The sequence below is a fragment of the Nilaparvata lugens genome, chromosome 1, assembly GCF_014356525.2.
Source record: "Nilaparvata lugens isolate BPH chromosome 1, ASM1435652v1, whole genome shotgun sequence".
Classification (NCBI taxonomy): Eukaryota; Metazoa; Arthropoda; class Insecta; order Hemiptera; family Delphacidae; genus Nilaparvata; species Nilaparvata lugens.
In genome coordinates, this window is record NC_052504.1 from 88,900,463 (window position 1) to 88,920,573 (window position 20,111).

Genomic DNA, 20,111 nt, shown 5'->3' on the forward strand with positions numbered 1-20,111 from the left:
CTTTGATTCCTTTTAAATAATTACGTCATAATTCATAAAATAATATTAATACTTATTTCTTCAATTTGTTAATTCATAGGGCTCACGTTGTCTAATACTTATTTTTTTCAATTTTTTTGACCTTAGCTCAAATCAGCTCATTCTTGTCAAATTTGTTATACTTTACTTATATATACATGTATACTATATTTTTTGCAGAAATCTCAAGTTGAATATTCATATAAATGTTTGCCTGTTTCTATGTTCTATTTAATACAAAAATATTATTAATTTCGCCCCTTCCAGTTGTAAATAAATTTAATGCAGCTAAGAAGTATGTGTATTGTAATTAACTTGTGGTAAACGGATTGGTGTTAGGGGAGTTGAAGAGGACATCTATTGTAAACTTATTTTAGTTATTAGTTTGTAAATTAATTTATTGTAACTGGTCTCAAAAAAGCTACATAGTCAAAAACTGTGTTCAAAACATTCTCTCCAAATTCCTTTGTCAATTGGTCTATTTTTGCATCTCACACTCAACACTGAAGCTGCTGCTACCTACAGTCGTGGGGATGTGCGTAAACTTGCGAAATCATACATCAAATTGAAGAGAATTTGATGCTCTATAAGCTCATAATCAGCATGGATTTTTGCCATCGATATTCAAAAAATTATAGAGCATAAGAGCAAAAATAGCAAAAAATTAAAAGAAAATGTGTTTTTTCAAAAATAACGCATCTTTTTAGAGCGGATATCTCGAGAAGTAAAAGAGATATAACAAAAGTTGTGAGATCAATTAATATTGTAGGAAATTATGTAAGCTTCAATTTCTTATAGAATAGTAATGTCTGTAAAATGCATAATTTTCTAGTTATATGCAAGAAACAAAAAATGTTACCTTTGAATCACCCTCACCCCCTTAGCACAGTGGGTAGTGGTGAGGACTTTTGATATGTTTACCTCCGCACTACCCTAAACAGAACTGCGGGGTCAAAAATTGTCTTCCAACTTTTCCCTCTATAACACTTCGTTGACTTGGCTATGAGTATTTCAATAGCGTGTTTATTATAATATAGTATCATCAAAAAATATCATTGCTTTTAAAACCCTAAACCTCCCCAACCTTTCCTTCACCTTTAAAACTTAGAAGATTTGAAATCTCGCAGACCTGAAGAGGCACTTTCAAAAAAAAACTGAAGGGGTCGTTCTTCTGTTGCGAAGCACGGGTGAATACTAGTGTTTAATAATATTATAGAAATGCCTCAACTCATTTAATTTATTTGTTGTGATATGGTAAAAATATTTAGCATCTTTTATGAATGATGTTATTTTCTATGATCTTGAACTACTTTTTGACACAAGTATTGACTTTGTACAGTCTGCAGAAGCCTAGAAGCTGAACAACTAGGTTAACCTAGAAATCAATACCCTCGTGGTTGTGTTCTGTTTGTTGATACTTCGTAATAATTGGTTTGCTAGTTTGATTCGTTCATCATTTTTATTCCAAATAGAATTAAATTGATTTCTGATTACAGATCTGTGTCTAGTTAACAGTTTCTGCAATTTTAAAAATAGTATATCCCTTTATAATTTTAAATAACTGTGTTATCCAGGATCAGATAGTTTTCAGTGTGACTGCTTTGCTAGAAAAATAAAAACAATTTATTGCTCTTGTAGCATATTTAGAATTAAATTGATGCCAAAGCTTTTTTAACCGTAATACGATTTTAAAAAAATTGTGACCAAATTAAATAATTTAAAAAATGCAATCTTATTTTCAATAGTTGAATCGAATCATGGCAAAACGTATAAATCGTGTGCTACTGGGGTTTGAAGATGAAGCGATCACTGACAAATATAAAAGTCAAGTAGACTTTACTTGCAATAAAATTGGTGGAAAGCCTGTAAGTATTATGTTTTCAATATTTAGACAATAACTTAGTCTATAAAATATGGTTAAATTACTACCTAACCTCTTTAATTTCTAATAATATTTTAAATTTCTGATAAAGTACCTATTGTGGTGTTTTATTGGTAAAGAAAGAACTTGAAAACAAAAGAAGGTTTTCTCATTACCGTACCCGTAAATTAGTAAAGTGGTCTGGCAATAAAAGCCTTTCCTCCACTACACTGAATAATTTTCACGTAGACTACTGCTTTTGTCATTTTACTGGCTAATCTTTAAAAAAGCATTGTTTACTAAAACCTTTAAAGAATATCATCATACTGCGGGAGCTTTCAAAGTCTATCTCTTGGCTTGTATTATAATTGCTTTCTACCTCATCTTGTCCAGTACCGTATTCTAAAATGTCTTATTTGCATCAGACAGCACGTTTTATGTAAAAGGTGTAGACACCGTTCACATCCATAAAGAGCTGTTTAAAGTAGTCATAAGGATATATTATAATATTTGTTTGGAGGGGAACATATGTCCACTAAGGCCCTAAATGTCTTTTATTTGCATCAGACAGCACATTTTATGTAAAAGGTGTAGACACCGTTCCTATCCATAGAGAGCTGTTTAAAGTAGTCATAAGGATGTATATGATAGATGCTTGGAGGGGAACATATGTCTCCACAGGCGCTGGCTAGGTTAGTCAAGATGAATATAGTATAATTAAAGTAACTTCTCACTTGAAGGTATATGCGGAGCAGAGATATGGAGGGAGGTTAAGATTATGGAGGAGGAGAACCAGTTCAGCCAACTAGAGTGATGAATAGAGTCATAAAGACAAGCGCGTTTGCCAAGTCTGCAAAACTGGCACAATTGATGCAGTGTTTTTAAAGAGGAAAGTAGGTAGGCGTATCTTGAGGTGTTGAACACTCACTAAAGGCTACAGAACGCTGTCCGCTCTAGTACGGCAACATCTCGGCCGCTGTATCCCTACTTTTCTCTGCTCTGCATATTCCTCCTAGCTGAAAGATCTTTTACGTTTTATTTCATGTTAATAAATCTTTATTAAATTTTTCCAAGGCGATGTACCCTTCAATTTGCTCGCGCTACCTGATCGTATGTTCAAATCCACGCATAGCTCATGTGGGTATCATCCGTAAACCGTAATAAAAAGACTAGTCCTTTAATGAGATGACTGTCATTTTCTCTCACTCTTCCTTTCTATAGTTTGCCTTTTACCTTTTCGGCTTATTGTTCCATAGTGAGATTACGTTATAAATCCAGGACCTGATTAAGATTGGTTGGCTATCCTTGTCTGTCACTAGTCAAAGCAAATACTTTACCTTACTTCATATACGCACAGTTGCAATATTCTTGGTACGCGCTGAAAAAATATAATGAACTTCATTAAAGAAAATTTAATCTCAACTATGAAAAAATATTTTTTTTATAAATAGAATATATTTGAGATAGAATTGTTCATCATTAATAACATAGGTATTGTTATTGGTTCTAATATTCAGAAAATCAGTAATGTTACTTACATAGTACTCAGCTCTACATGTCGTTAAAACTTAGCCTCCCTCACAAAGCGTCTCCATCTCTCCCGATCCTCTGCCTACCTTTTCCAGTTCCAAATTCCAAGCGTTCTCAAATCCTGCTCCACAACATTTGTCCATCTTTTTCTTGGTTGGACTTCCTTTTTCTATTGTATATCAACAATTAATACTAGATCAGACATAATGGGACTACTTGAATCACAGCTATGCACTATAGAAGGCGGTGGAAACGCAAATGTGACTCCATTTGAACTCAATCAATTCAGAAGGCAAGTAGCTTGACTGGCTCTTGCTCTGCCTCCGAATAAACCATGTAGAATCTATGTATTTATTTTATTGTTAGTAGAAGCGTAATGCCAATAATTCATAAATGACCACTTTTTTATTTTATTTCCAGGATTGGCCCAATGGAGAAAATAGACAAAATCCGACATGTTGCCTGTGCAGTCTGAGTTTACCTTTGATTCTCCAGATTTATGCACCGATTGAAAACTCATTTCACAGAACTCTCTATATATTCGCTTGCATCAACCCCAACTGTTGGAATCAGAATGGAAGGTAAAATGTACCAATCAACTTGATGTAATCAGTAAATTTTGTTCACCAGACATTATTATTTTTAATTTGTGCTATGTGAAGATGACTTCCATCAAACAATCTCATGGTTGGTAAGACTATCATTGGATGACAAGATGCTATTAGTGTATATATAGCTTTGCCTCTATCCTATTATATTAAGCGAGCAATTCCTGTATATCTGTTTATATCTTGTTATCTGGTTATTTATGTTCAACGGATTTGAAAACGATTCTCTCTAAATTTGGAACATAGTAGGATTATGATATGAAAATTCGATTGCACTAGGTCTCATCATTGGGAAAACTCGCTGGACGACATTAAAAGGATAATTCATCCTTGGCTGAAACAGCTGAGACTTTTGTCGTCTGCGGATAGTAAAAAGTGAGCGAGTGACTCTGTGGAAAATCAAAATATCGCATCCCCGAAATTCATAAGCTGACATATAGCCAGCTGTAAAATATAAACACGATCATTTTACAGAATTGTGTTCTGTTTATCAATAAATAAAAATAACGAGCGAAGCCCGGTGCCCCGATATTGACTTTGAAACGACATACAGGCAAGGTGTGGTTCAGGCGGGGTGATATTCATGGCTTTGCAAAACAACGGCCTTCAGAAGCCCTAGATCTCTAGATTCTCTAGATGGAGGAAGCTTTTTCCAGTCTACGACCAGCCACGGTCGAGGTAGGATGAAAATCGAGTTAGCGGTTATCTAATAGATATCGGTTCGCTCGTCCCAGCCGGCCGGCTCATGCTTGTTCAGTACAGTTCCGAAACTGCAACGAGTTATTAGTTAATAGTATACGAGCGATCGTAAAGTGATTTATATTAATTTTCGATAGGCTGTTTGACTTTCTGTGGTGACTTTGATTTATTCTATTCCACTATGCCAAAGTGTAAAGCGTGTTCTAACCCAGATGTAAAAGACATGATACAATGTTCTGCTTGCGCGAATAATTTTCATGCAATCTGTACGCGAATAGGTGATCCGGATAAGTTTAAGAAAATGAGTGCTGCTAACAAAAACTCCTGGAAATGCGATGCCTGTGTTCAAAATAAAAACAAAATCGTCGGTTCGCCAGATCCCGATAATGTAACCCTAAATAGCGACTCCACGATACTGATAGCAATTCGTGAACTAAGATCGGAATTGAAAAAGGACATAGCTACAGTTGCTTCAGATCTGGGTCTCAAATTCGATACTCTTTCAAAGTCGTTTGAGGAGGCGTCGCGGGGCTATGACGAACTAAAAGCGGAATGTGTGAATCTCAAAAGTGAAAACGAAAACTTGAAATGTGCCGTGAAGAAACTAGAACTGCAAGTGAGTGACCTGCAACAATATAGCCGAAAAAGTAACGTTGAAATAGTGGGAATTCCTGAAACGAAGGGCGAGGACGTCTACGAGTTGCTTTCCGTACTGGCGAGGTGTCTTCGGGTCGAGTACAACAAAGACGATATTTCAATCGCTCACAGACTTCCAAAATCTAGGAGGACTGGTCTCTCTTCAATTGTGGTCAAATTCATCTCAAGACGAAAAAGAGAATTGTGGATAGCCGCAGGTAAGGCGGCCAAGTTGAACGCATCGGATATCCATCAGACATTTCCTAGGGACCTCCAGGTATTTATAAACTCTCATTTAACACCAGAAAATAAATCCACGCTCTACCATGCTAAGGCGGCTGTGAAAAAAGGCGAGATTGCAGCAGCCTGGCTCTCAGGAACCAGCATACAAATAAAAGTGAAGGAGGGAGACAGAAAGATACGTGTGCAGAATGAAAATCATCTTCTAGAAATAGTGGAATCGAATCAAAAGAGAAGTGGCTAATATAACTACTTTGTCACTCCCTATACATACGAAATTAGATTTTTGGTTCAACTTTCGCTCAAACATGTAGGAAAATATGAAAATTTGATTATCTATTCATTCTCTCAAATTCAAGCCAGAAGGTATTTTGTTGTTGTTTTGAGCAAACTTATTTCCAAATAACTTATAAAAATTATAAAATTTTATGAAGGATTGTGAAATTTATAAGGGATATTTTTATTACGGCTTTTTTATTCGTTTTATTAATTATGTTCTAATATAGTTCAATGGACCACTCACAGAGGAAGTATTATGAACTAATTATTTACTTGTTCTCTTTAATTCAAGCCATAAGGTGTTGAAGTTTTTTTTTTTTTGAGCAAACTTATTTCCAAATCAAAGGTGTAAAAATAATTTTTTTTCTCTTCGTTTGTTTTATTATGCTCTTATTTAGTTCAATGGACCATCCACAGAGTATTATTAACATTATCATTCACAGTAGTATTATTAATATTATTGGAACCGAAATGTATTTTTTATATAGTGAAACAGATTGTGAAGCATTTTTTAATACCATAAATTTAATAGGCTCATGATATAATATGGGATACTAAGCTGCTCTATATTAATTTATATCTTAAAATCATGTTCTCTTTTTTATAAATTTCAGTAGTTGATTCTAGTTTCCTTATATCAACTTATGTTTTCAGTCAAGAGATTTACCGACATGAACACTCAATTTGTCTGGCAGAAATGAATGTGTATTCTAAAATGATACGTTTTCCATATTGAACAATCCACAAACATATCACTACCTAATTAACACTTAGGTCTAGCAGACATGGAGTTAAAATGATGTATGAATCAAGTTCTCGAAGTCAATCTGATATGTCATTAACAATTATGATGTGATTTAAAAATGTATATCTTTAGTCTACTGTATATTCTGATATCTATTCCGTTTGGATTGCTCTTCATGATATCTGTAAATATATTTTGGTATATTTTGTTCAGCCGATAAGCGATAAGTAAGTTAATGATTAGGTAGTGTTCCCAATCGTTGCCATGACCTGTGTTCGAAAATAATAAACATTATCATTATAAAACCCATTGTAATGGACTGCTTAGTTTTTAACCATATTAAATATATCCACGTTCATCATTACATTATTTATCATGCAATTTACTATTCTGCAATCATATAATCAGTATTGCATGGTTGTTGTTCGAACTACACAGATTGATAAACAGATTATCTTGCTAGCTTACTGTATTTTTATCCTGGCATAATAATATCGATGAAATTTTCTTAGGTTGGCTCAAGCACAGACAGTTACATGAACATTGATTAGCTATATGCTTATAAGACATGTCACATAGTTATTGAATATTAGGCTACTTACATAAATTTAAATTATTGGATGTTTAAAACTAAAAACTGAAAATAATGGATTGGTTCACTATTTATGGATTACTTATTCCTAAAAATGGATTCTGATATCTATTCCGTTTGGATTGCTCTTCATGAGATCTGTAAAATGTAACTATATTGTTTGTCCTGTGACGTAAGCGACCAGATGGGGAGAGTGGATCCTGTTGTTTTGTCCTGTCATTTTTATTATAATGTGTCTCATAATACTAAAAAATTGTTTTTAAACATATAATAATAAGCATAATCACTATGAGTACAGTAGGAATATAATTTATCATATCTTATTCCTCTACAAGGTCGTTTTAAGCTGTCGTACTCATTGTTACATTCGTACTATCGGAGTCAGGCTGTTCCCATCTGATCTGCTGCGACTTATCGGATTAATGTGTAGATAACAAGTTAAATTGATAACTGCAATAACTGAGTCTTCTACTCGGTGCTCTTAGTCTGTCACTATCACCCACCATTGAACTTTCATCATTTTGTAAACATCTATTTATCTCGGTCGTTTTCTGTGTTATTTCTTTATTTTCTATCAATGCGAGAGTGGGTTTAGGGAGGGGCTCTAGGTAGTTCCTGTGGCAGCTTCACGGAAAGTGTATTTATTTATAATTTTTTTTTGTTTGTCCGGGTTATTTATATGTATATTTCAACTTAGATGGGACTTGTATTTGGATGGAGCTTCATGGGCGGGTTGGGGGGTACGGGCGGCCGCGTTTTACGAGCAAAGTTTTTTCTTTATTATTATTTTTTTTTTTAATTACAAATTTCTTCCCATTGCTTCTTATAAATAAAAACCTTATTTACTTATAGTAGATTTGATGTCATTTAGGGATGCTCATCTGGATGATTACAGACGTATTGAATGTAAGAGTGTTGAGGCTTTTGAGGTGGACAACTTTTTCTCCAATGGTGAAAATATAAACCTTCTTACAGTTTATCGTACTCACGACAGTGACCTGGATGACTTTACTAATGCACTTCGCAACTATTACATGAATATCAATAGGAATAAAACTTGTGTTCTTGTGGGTGACATTAACGCTAACATATTGCAGTCAGATAATAAAACTGAAAGATATCTAGACATGATGTTTGAAAATGGATTTATGAGCGGTATTGATAAATATACTAGGGTGCAGGGGAACAGTAAATCATGTATAGACCATGTTTTTATCAGACACGACAACTATAATTGCCTGAAAACAGCGGTTGTAATGACGGATGTGACTGACCATTACAGTATTGCACTAGAAATTTCGAAACCAATAATAATCAATTCAGTAAAAAAATACGAAGAATTCATTGACAAAAAATCTTTACATGAATTTATAAGCAATTGTGATTGGAGGGCTGTCACTAATGAACAAGAATTAAATTCATCCTGTAACATTTTCTTCTCCATTTTAAAAAACTTTATAGAAAAATCTACAAAAATCAAGAAATTCAGCAATAGGGAGGTAAAACTGAAGCCCTGGATGACGGAAGGTTTAATACGTTCAATTAGAAAACGGGACAATATAAGTAAACAGCTTAGGAACCAGCCCTTCAATCAACAACTTAAAAACTATTATATAAATTACAGAAATAAACTGAATTCATTGATACGGAGAACCAAGACCCACTACTACAAAACAAAAATTTTCGATTCTAAAAATAATCCAAAACTATTCTGGCAGACTGTGAATGAATTGTCTGGTAAAAGAAAAAACAAAGACCCCTTTCCACTGGACCAGTACGCGGCAGGAAAGACATATCCGGGGGATAAAAGAATGCATGTAGCTGAAGAATTCAATGAATATTTTTCCAATGTGGGAAGTAACTTAGCTGATAAAATATCAGCCCACCGCTGATATAGGCCCACCGGTAGTAAATGACTCAGATTACGCAGTAGACTCTAGATTGATCCTACACACTATCGACAAGGCTGAGTTGCTTAGTTATGTGAATTCCCTGCGCGGCGGTTCGGCTCCTGGGTATGATTGTATTTCTGCTGATATCCTGAAATCCCACTTTCAAAGCCTATCTGATCCACTTCTGCATATCATCAACTTGAGCATCGCTTCGGGCGAGTTTCCTGACGCCCTCAAAATTGCAAAGGTGATTCCATTGTTCAAATCAGGAGACATAACTGAGAGTTCAAACTTTCGTCCAATCAGCCTACTTAGCGTATTTTCCAAAATTCTTGAAAAAGTAATAAAAGACCAATTAACAACATACCTTGAAAGTAATAGATTACTAACTAATTCTCAATATGGTTTTAGAAAATCAAAAAATATTTCAGATGCCCTCTTCGCTATAACCAGAGATGTGAATTTTGCCTTGGGAAGTAATGAAAAATGTGCATTGATATTCTTGGATCTGGCCAAGGCATTCGATTCTGTGGATAGGGAAAAGTTGCTCAAGAAAATGGAACTGATTGGGATAGAGGGAGACTCATTTAATTGGTTTAAATCGTATTTCAGTAACCGTAAACAGTTTACTGTTATAAATGGAGGAAATAGCCAGCTGAAACAAGTAGAATATGGGGTAATTCAAGGAAGCACCCTAGGTCCATTATTATTCTTGATTTACGTAAATAACCTTGCAAGATTGAACTTGAATAGCAGGATCTATCTCTTTGCAGATGACGCTGCTGTTCTGGTTAGGGGGCCTGACTGGGAATCCGTACTGAATAGGGCAAAGAGAGACTTGGCGTCATTAAAAACATGGTTTGACCATAATTTATTGACACTCAATGTCAGTAAGACAAAGTTCATGCCGGTCTCCCTGAGAGATGCTAGCGACACCTCAGTTGAAGGGGTCAAACTGCATACATGTGGTAACATTAACAATACCTCTTGTAACTGTGAGTCAATTGCAAGGGTAGACTCTTATAAATATCTAGGTGTGATTATTGATAATAGATTCAACTGGTCTGCACACGTTGCTTATCAGAACAGCAGACTAAGAAAAATGATTTATGTTTTTAGGAAACTTAGAGAATATTTGAACAAGAACGAAATCCTAACAATTTATTACGCATTTGTTCAATCAATTATTGAAGGAGGGATCCTAGCTTATGGAGGAGGATTCAGATCTATTTTGAATCCTCTATTCATTACACAAAAACTGATTCTAAAGGCTGCACTTGGGAGGCGTTGGGACTACTCGACTGAGGCGGTTTTCGCGGAGATGGAGGTGCTTGATGTCAGGCAATTATACATTAGAACTTTGGCAACATACATATTCAAAAACTATTCTGACATATTCAATACTATCACTCATAATTATACAACAAGGAGAGTAATTCATAACAATATCCAAATGCCAAGGGTAAATAAAACCATCTTCACTACTAATTCATACTACATAGCCCATGTTCTGTTAAAAAACTTACCTATAGCTGCAACAGACTTCATTAACTATAAAACATCTGCATTCAAAATAGCAATTAAAAGGTGGATTCGGGGTATCGGTAGAGGCGAGAGTTGTGAAAGATTGATTACTTCAGAGTTTAGATTCTAGGGCTGGATTCAAATGAGCTAAAAAACTAATAAAATCATAAGTCTTTACACATTCTATCACCGGTCACTATTACAAATTTTAATCATTATTGATTACTGATTCTCTCTTTTTGAGGTGTGTGTGTGTGTGTGTGTGTGTGTGTGTGTGTGTGTGTGTGTTGGCGTTTTCACGCCTTTGTGGGTGATCTGTTTCTTCGTCTGTTTGTTGGGTTTGGATGGGGGGAACGTCACTTATGGGGGGCGGGAAGGGGTTTCTTGGGTTTCTAGGGGGTGGCATAGGGATAGGGGGGAGAAATTTACATTTACATTTAATGTAGTTTCATTCTCAGGGGGGGGGGGTTTAGTGTCACTATTATTGAAATGTCAACAAGCTTAACCGATCTGTGCAAGTACTGCGAAATATTTATATATGCCTATTCCTACCTTAGACTCATTCTCGCACACAGGCAGTAATGCCTCTGCGAGAGTAAATATTTCTTAATATATATTTGTATATCGCTGTCATTTCTGTGGTGCTAACATTGTCTTATGTTTTTTGAACGGGTAGTATTGTAGTCTAGTGGCCATCCTCCGATAGGCAAAGGACACGGACATTGTAGATTCTGTCATTTCAGTAAAAAAAGGTGAAATATCAAGAAATCAATCTTGAGATATATTTTGTAATGAGTGACCTCATTACCAGTTTAAAATGAGCATCGTAGTCGAGTTGTTTAATTCATTATATGGGTTTTAATTAAGCGTTTACACTATGCTCACTCGAGTCTCATTGGGCACGTTCTGGGAACACGGTAGGTGGTAAATTGTTCCAATTCCATGGTAAGATTGTTCCATGTCACGTTACTGGTGCAAAACTACTTGTTCCCATGGAACGCCACTTCAAATCTTTGGTTCAAGCTTTTGGTGAAGTTAATTTCCACCAAAGTGTGTCGTTTACTAGCTACGTAAATGAACGAAGGCTGATTTACAAACTTACCGTTTAGAGAAGTGTGCACTTCATCACTCTCTAATAATATTCTAATATTAAAAGAAGAAATCATTTAACACGAGAGGCTATCAATCATTATTTTTTTGGTTATTTACTCATTCATTGTCACATTACATCAATTTTTTGAGTTTCACTCATATGACAGGTGACATGTCAGTATTACTAAATCTAAATTATTATATAATTACTATACAGTATATTGTCAAGTAAAAAAATGTATGATTATACATAGAATACCTTAATGAATACAAAATAAAATTGTTTATAATATCTATATATCTATTCTACTTAATTAAAATTGTGAAATGGAGTACATGGTTTTTTCAATTAGAAATTTTCTGACCGCTTTTTTTAAAAAATACCGAAATTATGTCTAATGGCTGCTGGTAGTTTATTGTAACATCTCATTCCGGTATAAAGGGAGTTTTTTTCCATGAATGTGCGCCTATGAATTGGGTAAGCAATCAGGTTTCTATGACGTGTATTGTACTCATGGTTATTTGTGCACAAGTGAAATTGGTGAATATTTAGTTTAACAAAGACTAGCAATTGATATAATTAGATAGAAGGCAGTGTAAGAATGTCAAGGTTTTCAAAATACGTTTTACAAGAGTCTCTTGCTCGAAATCTACAAATCACTCTTAATATCTTTTTCTGAATAATACGATTTTGTGGCTATCTACAGAATTCCCCCAAAAAATTGCCCCATAGCTCAAGTGGGAATGAGCATAAGCATAATGAAAAACCCAAAAGGGTGCTCTTTGACGCGGTGCATTGTGAATGCCTCGGCACAGTGCGAGGCAGGATTTATTCACTGGTGGTTGGATTTAGGAACATAAACTGTAAGAATGGTTACGATAGGACGCGGACATTTTACAGGTAAATTGTGACTGGAACAATAATTTACCGTGCTCCCAGGACGTATACATTGATTTAATTCCAATACTACCTTGTTTTAATAATACTAATGAGTAGATAAATCTTGAAGAAGTCTGGAACAATTTACCACTTGAAGCAATTACAGTGTTTCTGTTTCTAGAACGTACTCATTGATTTCATCTTAATACTACACTGTTTCAAAAACTAGTCAAAAGATGAATCTCGTATTAGAACCAACACAATAATAATATATTTTGTTTTAATATCAGCATTGTCGATTGTTCGCAGCTGGGTATGCCTGAGAAGCCACGTGCCGTGCGGCACAGGGGGTGGCGGCCGTGGCGGGGGCGGTGGCGTGGAGGTGGCGGTGAACATGTCGACTGACTGGTGCGAGGGCGCCGACAATTGGGAGGACGAGCAGAACGGCAACACCATCGAGTTGCTAAGCAACCAAGTGTCGTCAGACGACGACCACGACAAAAGCACGATCGAGTTGCTAAGCAACCAGGTGTCGTCGGATGAGGACCACGATATTACCGCCGGTCTGGCCGAGTTGAACGTGAACCAGCGCAACACTAACGCTAACCGTCGCGGGGGCGGGATGTCAGGAGCCGGGGGTGGTGCCATGGGGCGGCTGCTGTCGCCCACCGCCTCCGCAGAGATTGAGGGAGGCGATGAGAGTGAAGTGGTCACCATTGATACGCCGCCCACTGCGCAGGTCAACGTCATATCGCTCTTTGAGCAGGCCGCGCCTGTGCCACAGGTATGACTAGCAATAAATTTTGCCAACAATCAATTATATTTGCCAAAAAATAGAGATAAAATACGAGAACTCGTCATACTTGGTCAACAAAACCTATTTCTCAAGCTGCGTGCGAATTTCTCTTTTTCTCAATACAAATGTCATCACTTGCATCATCACAAAATCAAGCACTAGAAGAATGATGCCCGGTTGCAGAGTCGTCACATAAATTTAAAATCAGGCATTTAACTTATTTATGAAGCCATAACACAACTTTTCGTTGCACAGATGTCAAAGTAAACGATAGCTCCCATAAAAATAAAAACGCCCAATTAGACACATAGTTGCACAGTCGTCAGAAAGAGTTTATTTATGTCTCCAATAGCTAAAAACGGTCAGTTAAGTTATGGGCCCGAAGTCGTGCTGTTAAATCCAATATCTACTCCCACCAAATACATTTTAGAGTTTTTTTTGAAAGATGTTTACAAAAACCATCTGTATAATATAAGTAAATTATTCTTTCTCTCCATATGTTTTTTAAGTTGTTTCTAACCTCCAATTCGCTAAATATTGTGAGAAATTTTGCCAAAAGCCAAGAGTCATATTGTTTATCAATTTCATGTGAGGTCTTTTAGGTCTGTTCACAGTGATGTCGATTGAAACTCTCCCCGATGCCAAGACATTGGTTGGATAGAAACATGTACGGAAATGTACTGAAAAAAGTGAATAGAGCTGCAGTGTGACTTATGTGTGATGCTAATTCGAGATATAGCTAAATGGGCTTCAGCAAACGACTGTGCAAAAACCAACCATTTATTTCAGTGATTTTAAACTATGTCTCACATAGCCATGTTTGATTTTATGTAACGACTCTGAAACCGGGCATGAGTTGATTAAATTGATAAATGTATTTCACCTGTTACATGATTGAATTTGTTTTTATTTTTGTTGGCATCAGACACATAAATATACAGTACATTGTATCACTATTTCTTACTCCTCGATATGAATGCCAAACTAAAGCGATAAATCTCCATAGTAGGTACTGTACGAATTATTGATTCTAATTTTTGAACTGTTTTTGTTGTTTTGCCAGCACAAGGTTTTGAAATCAATATTATACTTTATTAATTTTGACAATATTATACTTTATTTCAATAAAAATTATTATTTTACAGGAGCATGCTTACGTGTGATAATTTTTATTGAATTGAAGTGAATAATGGCAAAATCTCAAGTCTCATCAATTATGGAGAAGTTCCACAACATCAATATTCACTTTACAAACTTTATCAACATACTTAAAAGTTATTTTTTCCACATGTATACATTATTATGTATTGTTTTTGCATTATCTGTATTATAATAAAGGAAAGAACTGGCTTATACACGTACAGGATAGGAAATTCACGAATGACGCGTCATCACGTCTGAACTATTGGACTGATTAACTTGAAATTTTGCATAATATCCTATTATATTAAGCGAACAATTTCTGTATATCTGTTTATATTTTTATATTTGGTTATTTATATTTATTATGGTTATTTATGTCCAACGGATCTCGTAAACGGCTCTAACGTTTTTTTACGAAATTTGGAACATGGTAGGTTTATGATATAAAAATTCGATTGCACTAGGTCTCATCCCTGGGAAAACTCGCTGAACGACATTAAAAGGATGATTCATCCTTGGAAAAACAGATGAGACTCTCGTCGTCTGTGGATGATAAAAAGTGAGTGAGCGAGTGCGTCTGTGGAAAATCGAAATATCTCAGCTTTAAAATATAAACACGATCATTTTAAAGAATTGTGTTCTGTTTATCAATAAATGAAAATAACGAGCGAAGCTCGGTGCCCCGATATTCGATTCTTTATTTACCGAGGACTGTTATAGGCCTATTTCAAATTCTTCAAGATTTCATTGCATCAAGTTTTCAGTTTGTCAAGTTTTTAATTTGACCCTTCCGGAGCACGAGCTACCTGCTAGTTTTCAATAAATGAATTTTAATTTGAAAAAAATTGAACGCATTTTATTTTGTATTTAACTGAGGCATGTTGTGTTCAGGTGCCGTCGTCGAGTCTGTACTTCTCGCCGTACTTCATCTCGGTGGGAGAGGAGGAGCGGTGCACGTCCAACAGTCCGACCAACGCGGAGCATGTGAGAGAGCTGATGCACGGATCGTCGCATGCGGTGGACGGTGGCAGTGGTAATGGTGGCGGTGGTATAGGAGGCAGTGGCGAAGTCAGCTGCGAAAAGTACGAGCGTAGTCTGCCAGCGCACGGTGACAAGATGTTCCACACCTTTCTCTGTCGGATACAGTCCAATCCTGGACAGTTGTTGAGGTTAGTCTATTATACAGTCACAACGCTGCGATTTACAAAAATAAAGTTGGTAGAACTCATAGGACTACAGTATCGCCGATTCGCAAAGACCGAGAAACTCGTTCTTCCAAAAATCGTTTCTTTTTCTGGAGGGTAAATTTTACAATGGCTTAACATATTAGATTATGCACTGAAGCTCATTGTCTAGTTTCAAGAAGAGTGTTGAAGCGTGCCTCATGACAATCTCTTTATTGATTCATACAATAAGTACATCATCAAAAATGATAGGGAGAGAAAATGATAGGGGATACCTTGTGCTATTCCTCTCCCAAATTTAGATAAGGTTACACATAGTCCGAAGTAGGTTAATTTTTCACTTCAAAACCAAACATAGAAGAAAAACTTCACGTTATTATTACTAAAATAGGAAATATTCACATTTTAAAGAATTGAAATATAATTGATCATTATTAGCAGGAATAAACAACTGATATTTCATCAGAAATACCGGAATAACTTGAATTTCAGCTATAGTAGATAGCCCAACTCTAATCCTCTGAGGAGGAAATGGGGAGGATGTGTGTAGTTTGAATATACTTCATCTATATTGGTTCATATTTCTGTCATTTGATGTAATATAATTATTGTTTCCTCAAACTTTGTAGTTGAACATGTATATTTTTTCTAAGGCTTATACAGTAATTCTAATTTTTATTACAGTATGTAGTATTCATATTGAATGAATTTTCTATTAATATAATATCTGTTAGATGTCTTCTCTCAATTTTTGTAATATTCTTAATGTTTTATAATATTAATTTCCATATTTTTTCAATTTATGTATTATGCAGGGTGTTTCTGAACTCCCTACCAATATTCTTTGTTATTGTTAATGGGTACGAAACATATCGAAATATCATTTTTAAACTGTCCGAAAGTCCTCAGTGACTTACAGCCGCTTTTTTTCGACTAACTATTTTTTCTAAATAATGGCTGAACATAAAAGGTCGTGAATTTTTGCACAATCATTCATGACAATTAGAGAGAGATACAAAAAACACGACAATTTTTCAAATTCATAAAACGAAATGGCGGTTGTTTGAAGAGTCCTTGTTATTGTCAAGTCTCAATTTTCTTAATCATAAGTGTATTGTATGTACGTTATTCAATGTTCTGTATGGTCTGTGTTAAGTTATTGATGCACTGTGACTGACAATAAATTCATTCATTATTTGTAGTTCTACAATTAATTCATTGAAATGATTGGAGGAGGATTAACAGGCCCTGCTAAAACTGTTCTTCCCTCGAATTTTAATTCATATACTAGTCCAAAAAGTAGGTTGTTTCTTCAACGAAAAATCATTATCATAGAAAACTTGTTGCAATATTGAAATATCTTTGTAACTTGTTTTTTTCAGTTCAATAAATAAATTTGTTTTGTTTCACAGGTATTGCCGCGACGGCGGTTCTCCGCTGTTCCTCTACCCACCGCACGACCTTCCCTCACGCTGCCGCTATTGTCACGGCGAGCTGGCTTTCGAGCTGCAGCTGCTACCCACCATCATCCCTCGCCTACGCCTGGTGACGTCATCGACCGGCTCAGTCGACCCGGCCGAACACCTCGAGTTCGGCTCTGTCTTCCTGTTCGCTTGCCGTCGCAGCTGCTGGACCCTTGGTGACTCCTTTCGCGAGGAGCAGCTCTACGTGCAAGTCGAGAAGATTTAGTTTCTGTGCCGGGTGAATATTTTTGGTTTTGTTTATTTTCGTTTATTTTAATTTTGTTTTCCGGTGAATATTTCTAATTTATTTCTGTTCAATTTGGTTTTTGTTTATTTTCGTTTCTGACAAATATTGTCTCAAAGTCAATATTTCTACTGTATTCAATGTTTTCTATCTCGAACATTTTTGATAAAATCTCCGATTTTGTCTGAAACTTCTAATTTTGTCTTCTGGGGAATATTTCTACTGTATTTCAATCTTATGTTTTCTATCTCGAACATATTTTTGATAATATCATTTGATGAATAACCCATTCTGTACTTTAGTTTTTCCGTTCACCATCTCAAACATATGAGAAAAATATTCATTTCGTTTTCTGACGAATAGCCTAGGAGCAAGTCGACGTGTCTACGTGTAAGTCGAGAAAATAATTTAGTTCCAGTGCCCGGTGAATATTTTTGTTTATTTTCGTTTCCGGCATCTTGTAATTTTGTCTCCTCGTGAATATTTCTACTGTAGGTCTACTGTAACATTTCAATGTTTTCTGTCTCGAACATATTTGAGAAAATTTCTGATGAATAACCTATTACTTCTGTACTTTTGTTTTTCCGTTCACCATCTCAAACTTATTTGACACCGATGCAGTGACATGTAGAGGTGCGTACAGATATACGCGCTACGAACACACTCCGAACATGACTGTTACGCGAGATTTTACGCAAGGGTTCGCTAGAGGTTCGCAAGATGATCGCGCGCTTATTGTATTGTTGACTTCGCTACAGCCTAACCTCACAAATGTGAAACGTTCAATCCAGCTGATCGGGTGACAAAACTTAATAAAATATTCTGACCAGGGGATTGCTGAGTAGCCTAATAATACATTATTTTTATTAATTATGTTTATACAATAAATTAATAATAAATATTATGTTTATTGCATTTATGTTGATGTTCTATTACAAAAAAAGGTTATGTCTGTCAATGTTTTGAAAGGTGAAAGGTTGGGAGTTCGGCTTCTTTCTTCTAAATTCTAATATGCTGGTACCTTTTATTAGAGATTTTTTAATAATTTGATATTATTTAATTTTGATGATGTAATAATTAATTATTAATTTTGATAATTTTATATGCTAACACAGAGATCGTAACTAATCCAACAAAAACATTAACCACGCAACTATTGGTTAGTTCGCCCTATTGGTGTTTCGGATATACACGTATTCCGTCGGTCCCGGCTGCCTAAAAAGCAGTCGTTAGGTCATGTCAGAGGCCCTGAAATTGATCAGTTGCGACCTGAAAAAACTCTGACACCAGACATGAGCCAGCCAGGTCACTCGATATTATTATTATTATTTATTTTAGTTCGCCCTAGGAACATGCCAAGTTCGCGTTCTGCTCTTGCTCGCAGCGATCATCTTGCGATCTGCTCGTGTAACGTTCGTTTGTAGAGCAGAGCTTAGGTCTGTACGCACCTTAGAGAGGAGGCCCGAAAAGGATTTATGTTCACATGAAAACAAATAAAATGGGATCATCTAACCCTAAATATAACTTCGTTAGAGGTTTTAAGGTCAGGATTCAGAGCTACTTGACGTATATTACATTGAGCAATGTCTGCCGGGGTTTTCAATCTGTATTAGGTCTTTGCCCGTTAACACCCATTTTCTGGGTTGCTACAAGTTGTATAAATTCGGATCTTGGATCAATACAATGTTAAGTAGCTTCGGTCATCTAATTTAAGCTAATTTATACCGGTTGGTGCAACCATAGATAGAAGATAACATTTGTATTATTTAGTACAAGATACAATGCTCTTCAACATTTGCTATCTTTTCCCTATGATGCAACGCAGCATTAGCCGAAATTATTAACTATTTACTTTCAAATTACTCACTTATTATTGAAGGCACTCTTTATTTTTCAATTTTCGAGAAAAATTGTCAGGTTTATAATTCCTTAAATCTGTCCTCGTTGAATTTAGTTCAGCCGTTTGCAAACTGTAATTAATTTAGATCATCTAGTTTATTTGTTGTAAATTTTAAACGTGTAGACTTTACAAACTACTTCAAGGTTTCTCATAAACGTTTTTCATTCATTGTTTTGATATTGTTGAAATTATTTATCACTTATTATTCAACACACACATTTATTTTTCACTGTTTCTTATACTCCTACAAATAATCTTCTCAATTATTTTTTCTCTTCATGTATTATGAATTTTCATCTTATTGCTACTTACCTACTTGGTGGTTGATTTAACAAATTGAAAAAAAATCAATTTATTTATCGTGGTGATATTACGATTATGAATGAGTCTTGTATTGATTTAACAAATTGAAAAAAATCAATTTATTTATCGTGGTGATATTACGATTATGAATGTAAAGTCTTGTATTGATTTAACAAATTGAAAATAAATCAATTTATTTATCGTGGTGATATTACGATTATGAAAGAGTCTTGTATTCATCAATTTCTCTGAACAAGTCAATGTTTTACCCATTTTTTATATACTCCTTTTCAAACCGAAACTTAAATAATATCGGTCTTATAATATATATTATGTCTTGATATTCTACAGTCTGTATATTCTAGTTTCTCCAGTATTTCAGGGGGAAAAATAATATTTATAGATTTGAAAGTATAATGTTCATTCAGGTTTTATTCGAACACAAGTTTTCAGTTTTAGAAAATATGATTCCATTGTTAGTT

At 35.3% G+C, this 20,111-nt stretch overlaps 1 protein-coding gene and 1 long non-coding RNA gene across 2 annotated transcripts in view; both read left to right on the forward strand.

Moving 5' to 3' along the window:
• LOC120349436 overlaps positions 1-11,246 on the forward strand; it is a 15,855-nt gene extending 4,609 nt beyond the window's left edge. The window contains exon 2 of the long non-coding RNA XR_005570347.1: positions 10,869-11,246. This is a non-coding gene — a long non-coding RNA (uncharacterized LOC120349436). The remainder of the gene's footprint in view (positions 1-10,868) is intronic.
• Positions 11,247-11,876: 630 nt separating this feature from the next.
• Positions 11,877-17,408, forward strand: LOC120348948 (programmed cell death protein 2-like). The gene is made up of 4 exons (XM_039444754.1): positions 11,877-11,890; positions 12,906-13,380; positions 15,427-15,704; positions 17,132-17,408. The coding sequence occupies exons 1-4, from the start codon at positions 11,877-11,879 to the stop codon at positions 17,406-17,408; spliced, it is 1,044 nt and encodes a 347-aa protein (XP_039300688.1).
• The last annotated feature ends 2,703 nt before the right edge of the window (positions 17,409-20,111 follow it).

Excerpts from the sequence above, each read along its gene's own strand:
- LOC120348948 (XM_039444754.1), top strand. Across the intron at positions 13,381-15,426 it reads AGGCCGCGCCTGTGCCACAG|GTGCCGTCGTCGAGTCTGTA; the intron begins GTATGACTAGCA and ends TGTTGTGTTCAG. Across the intron at positions 15,705-17,131 it reads AATCCTGGACAGTTGTTGAG|GTATTGCCGCGACGGCGGTT; the intron begins GTTAGTCTATTA and ends TTTGTTTCACAG.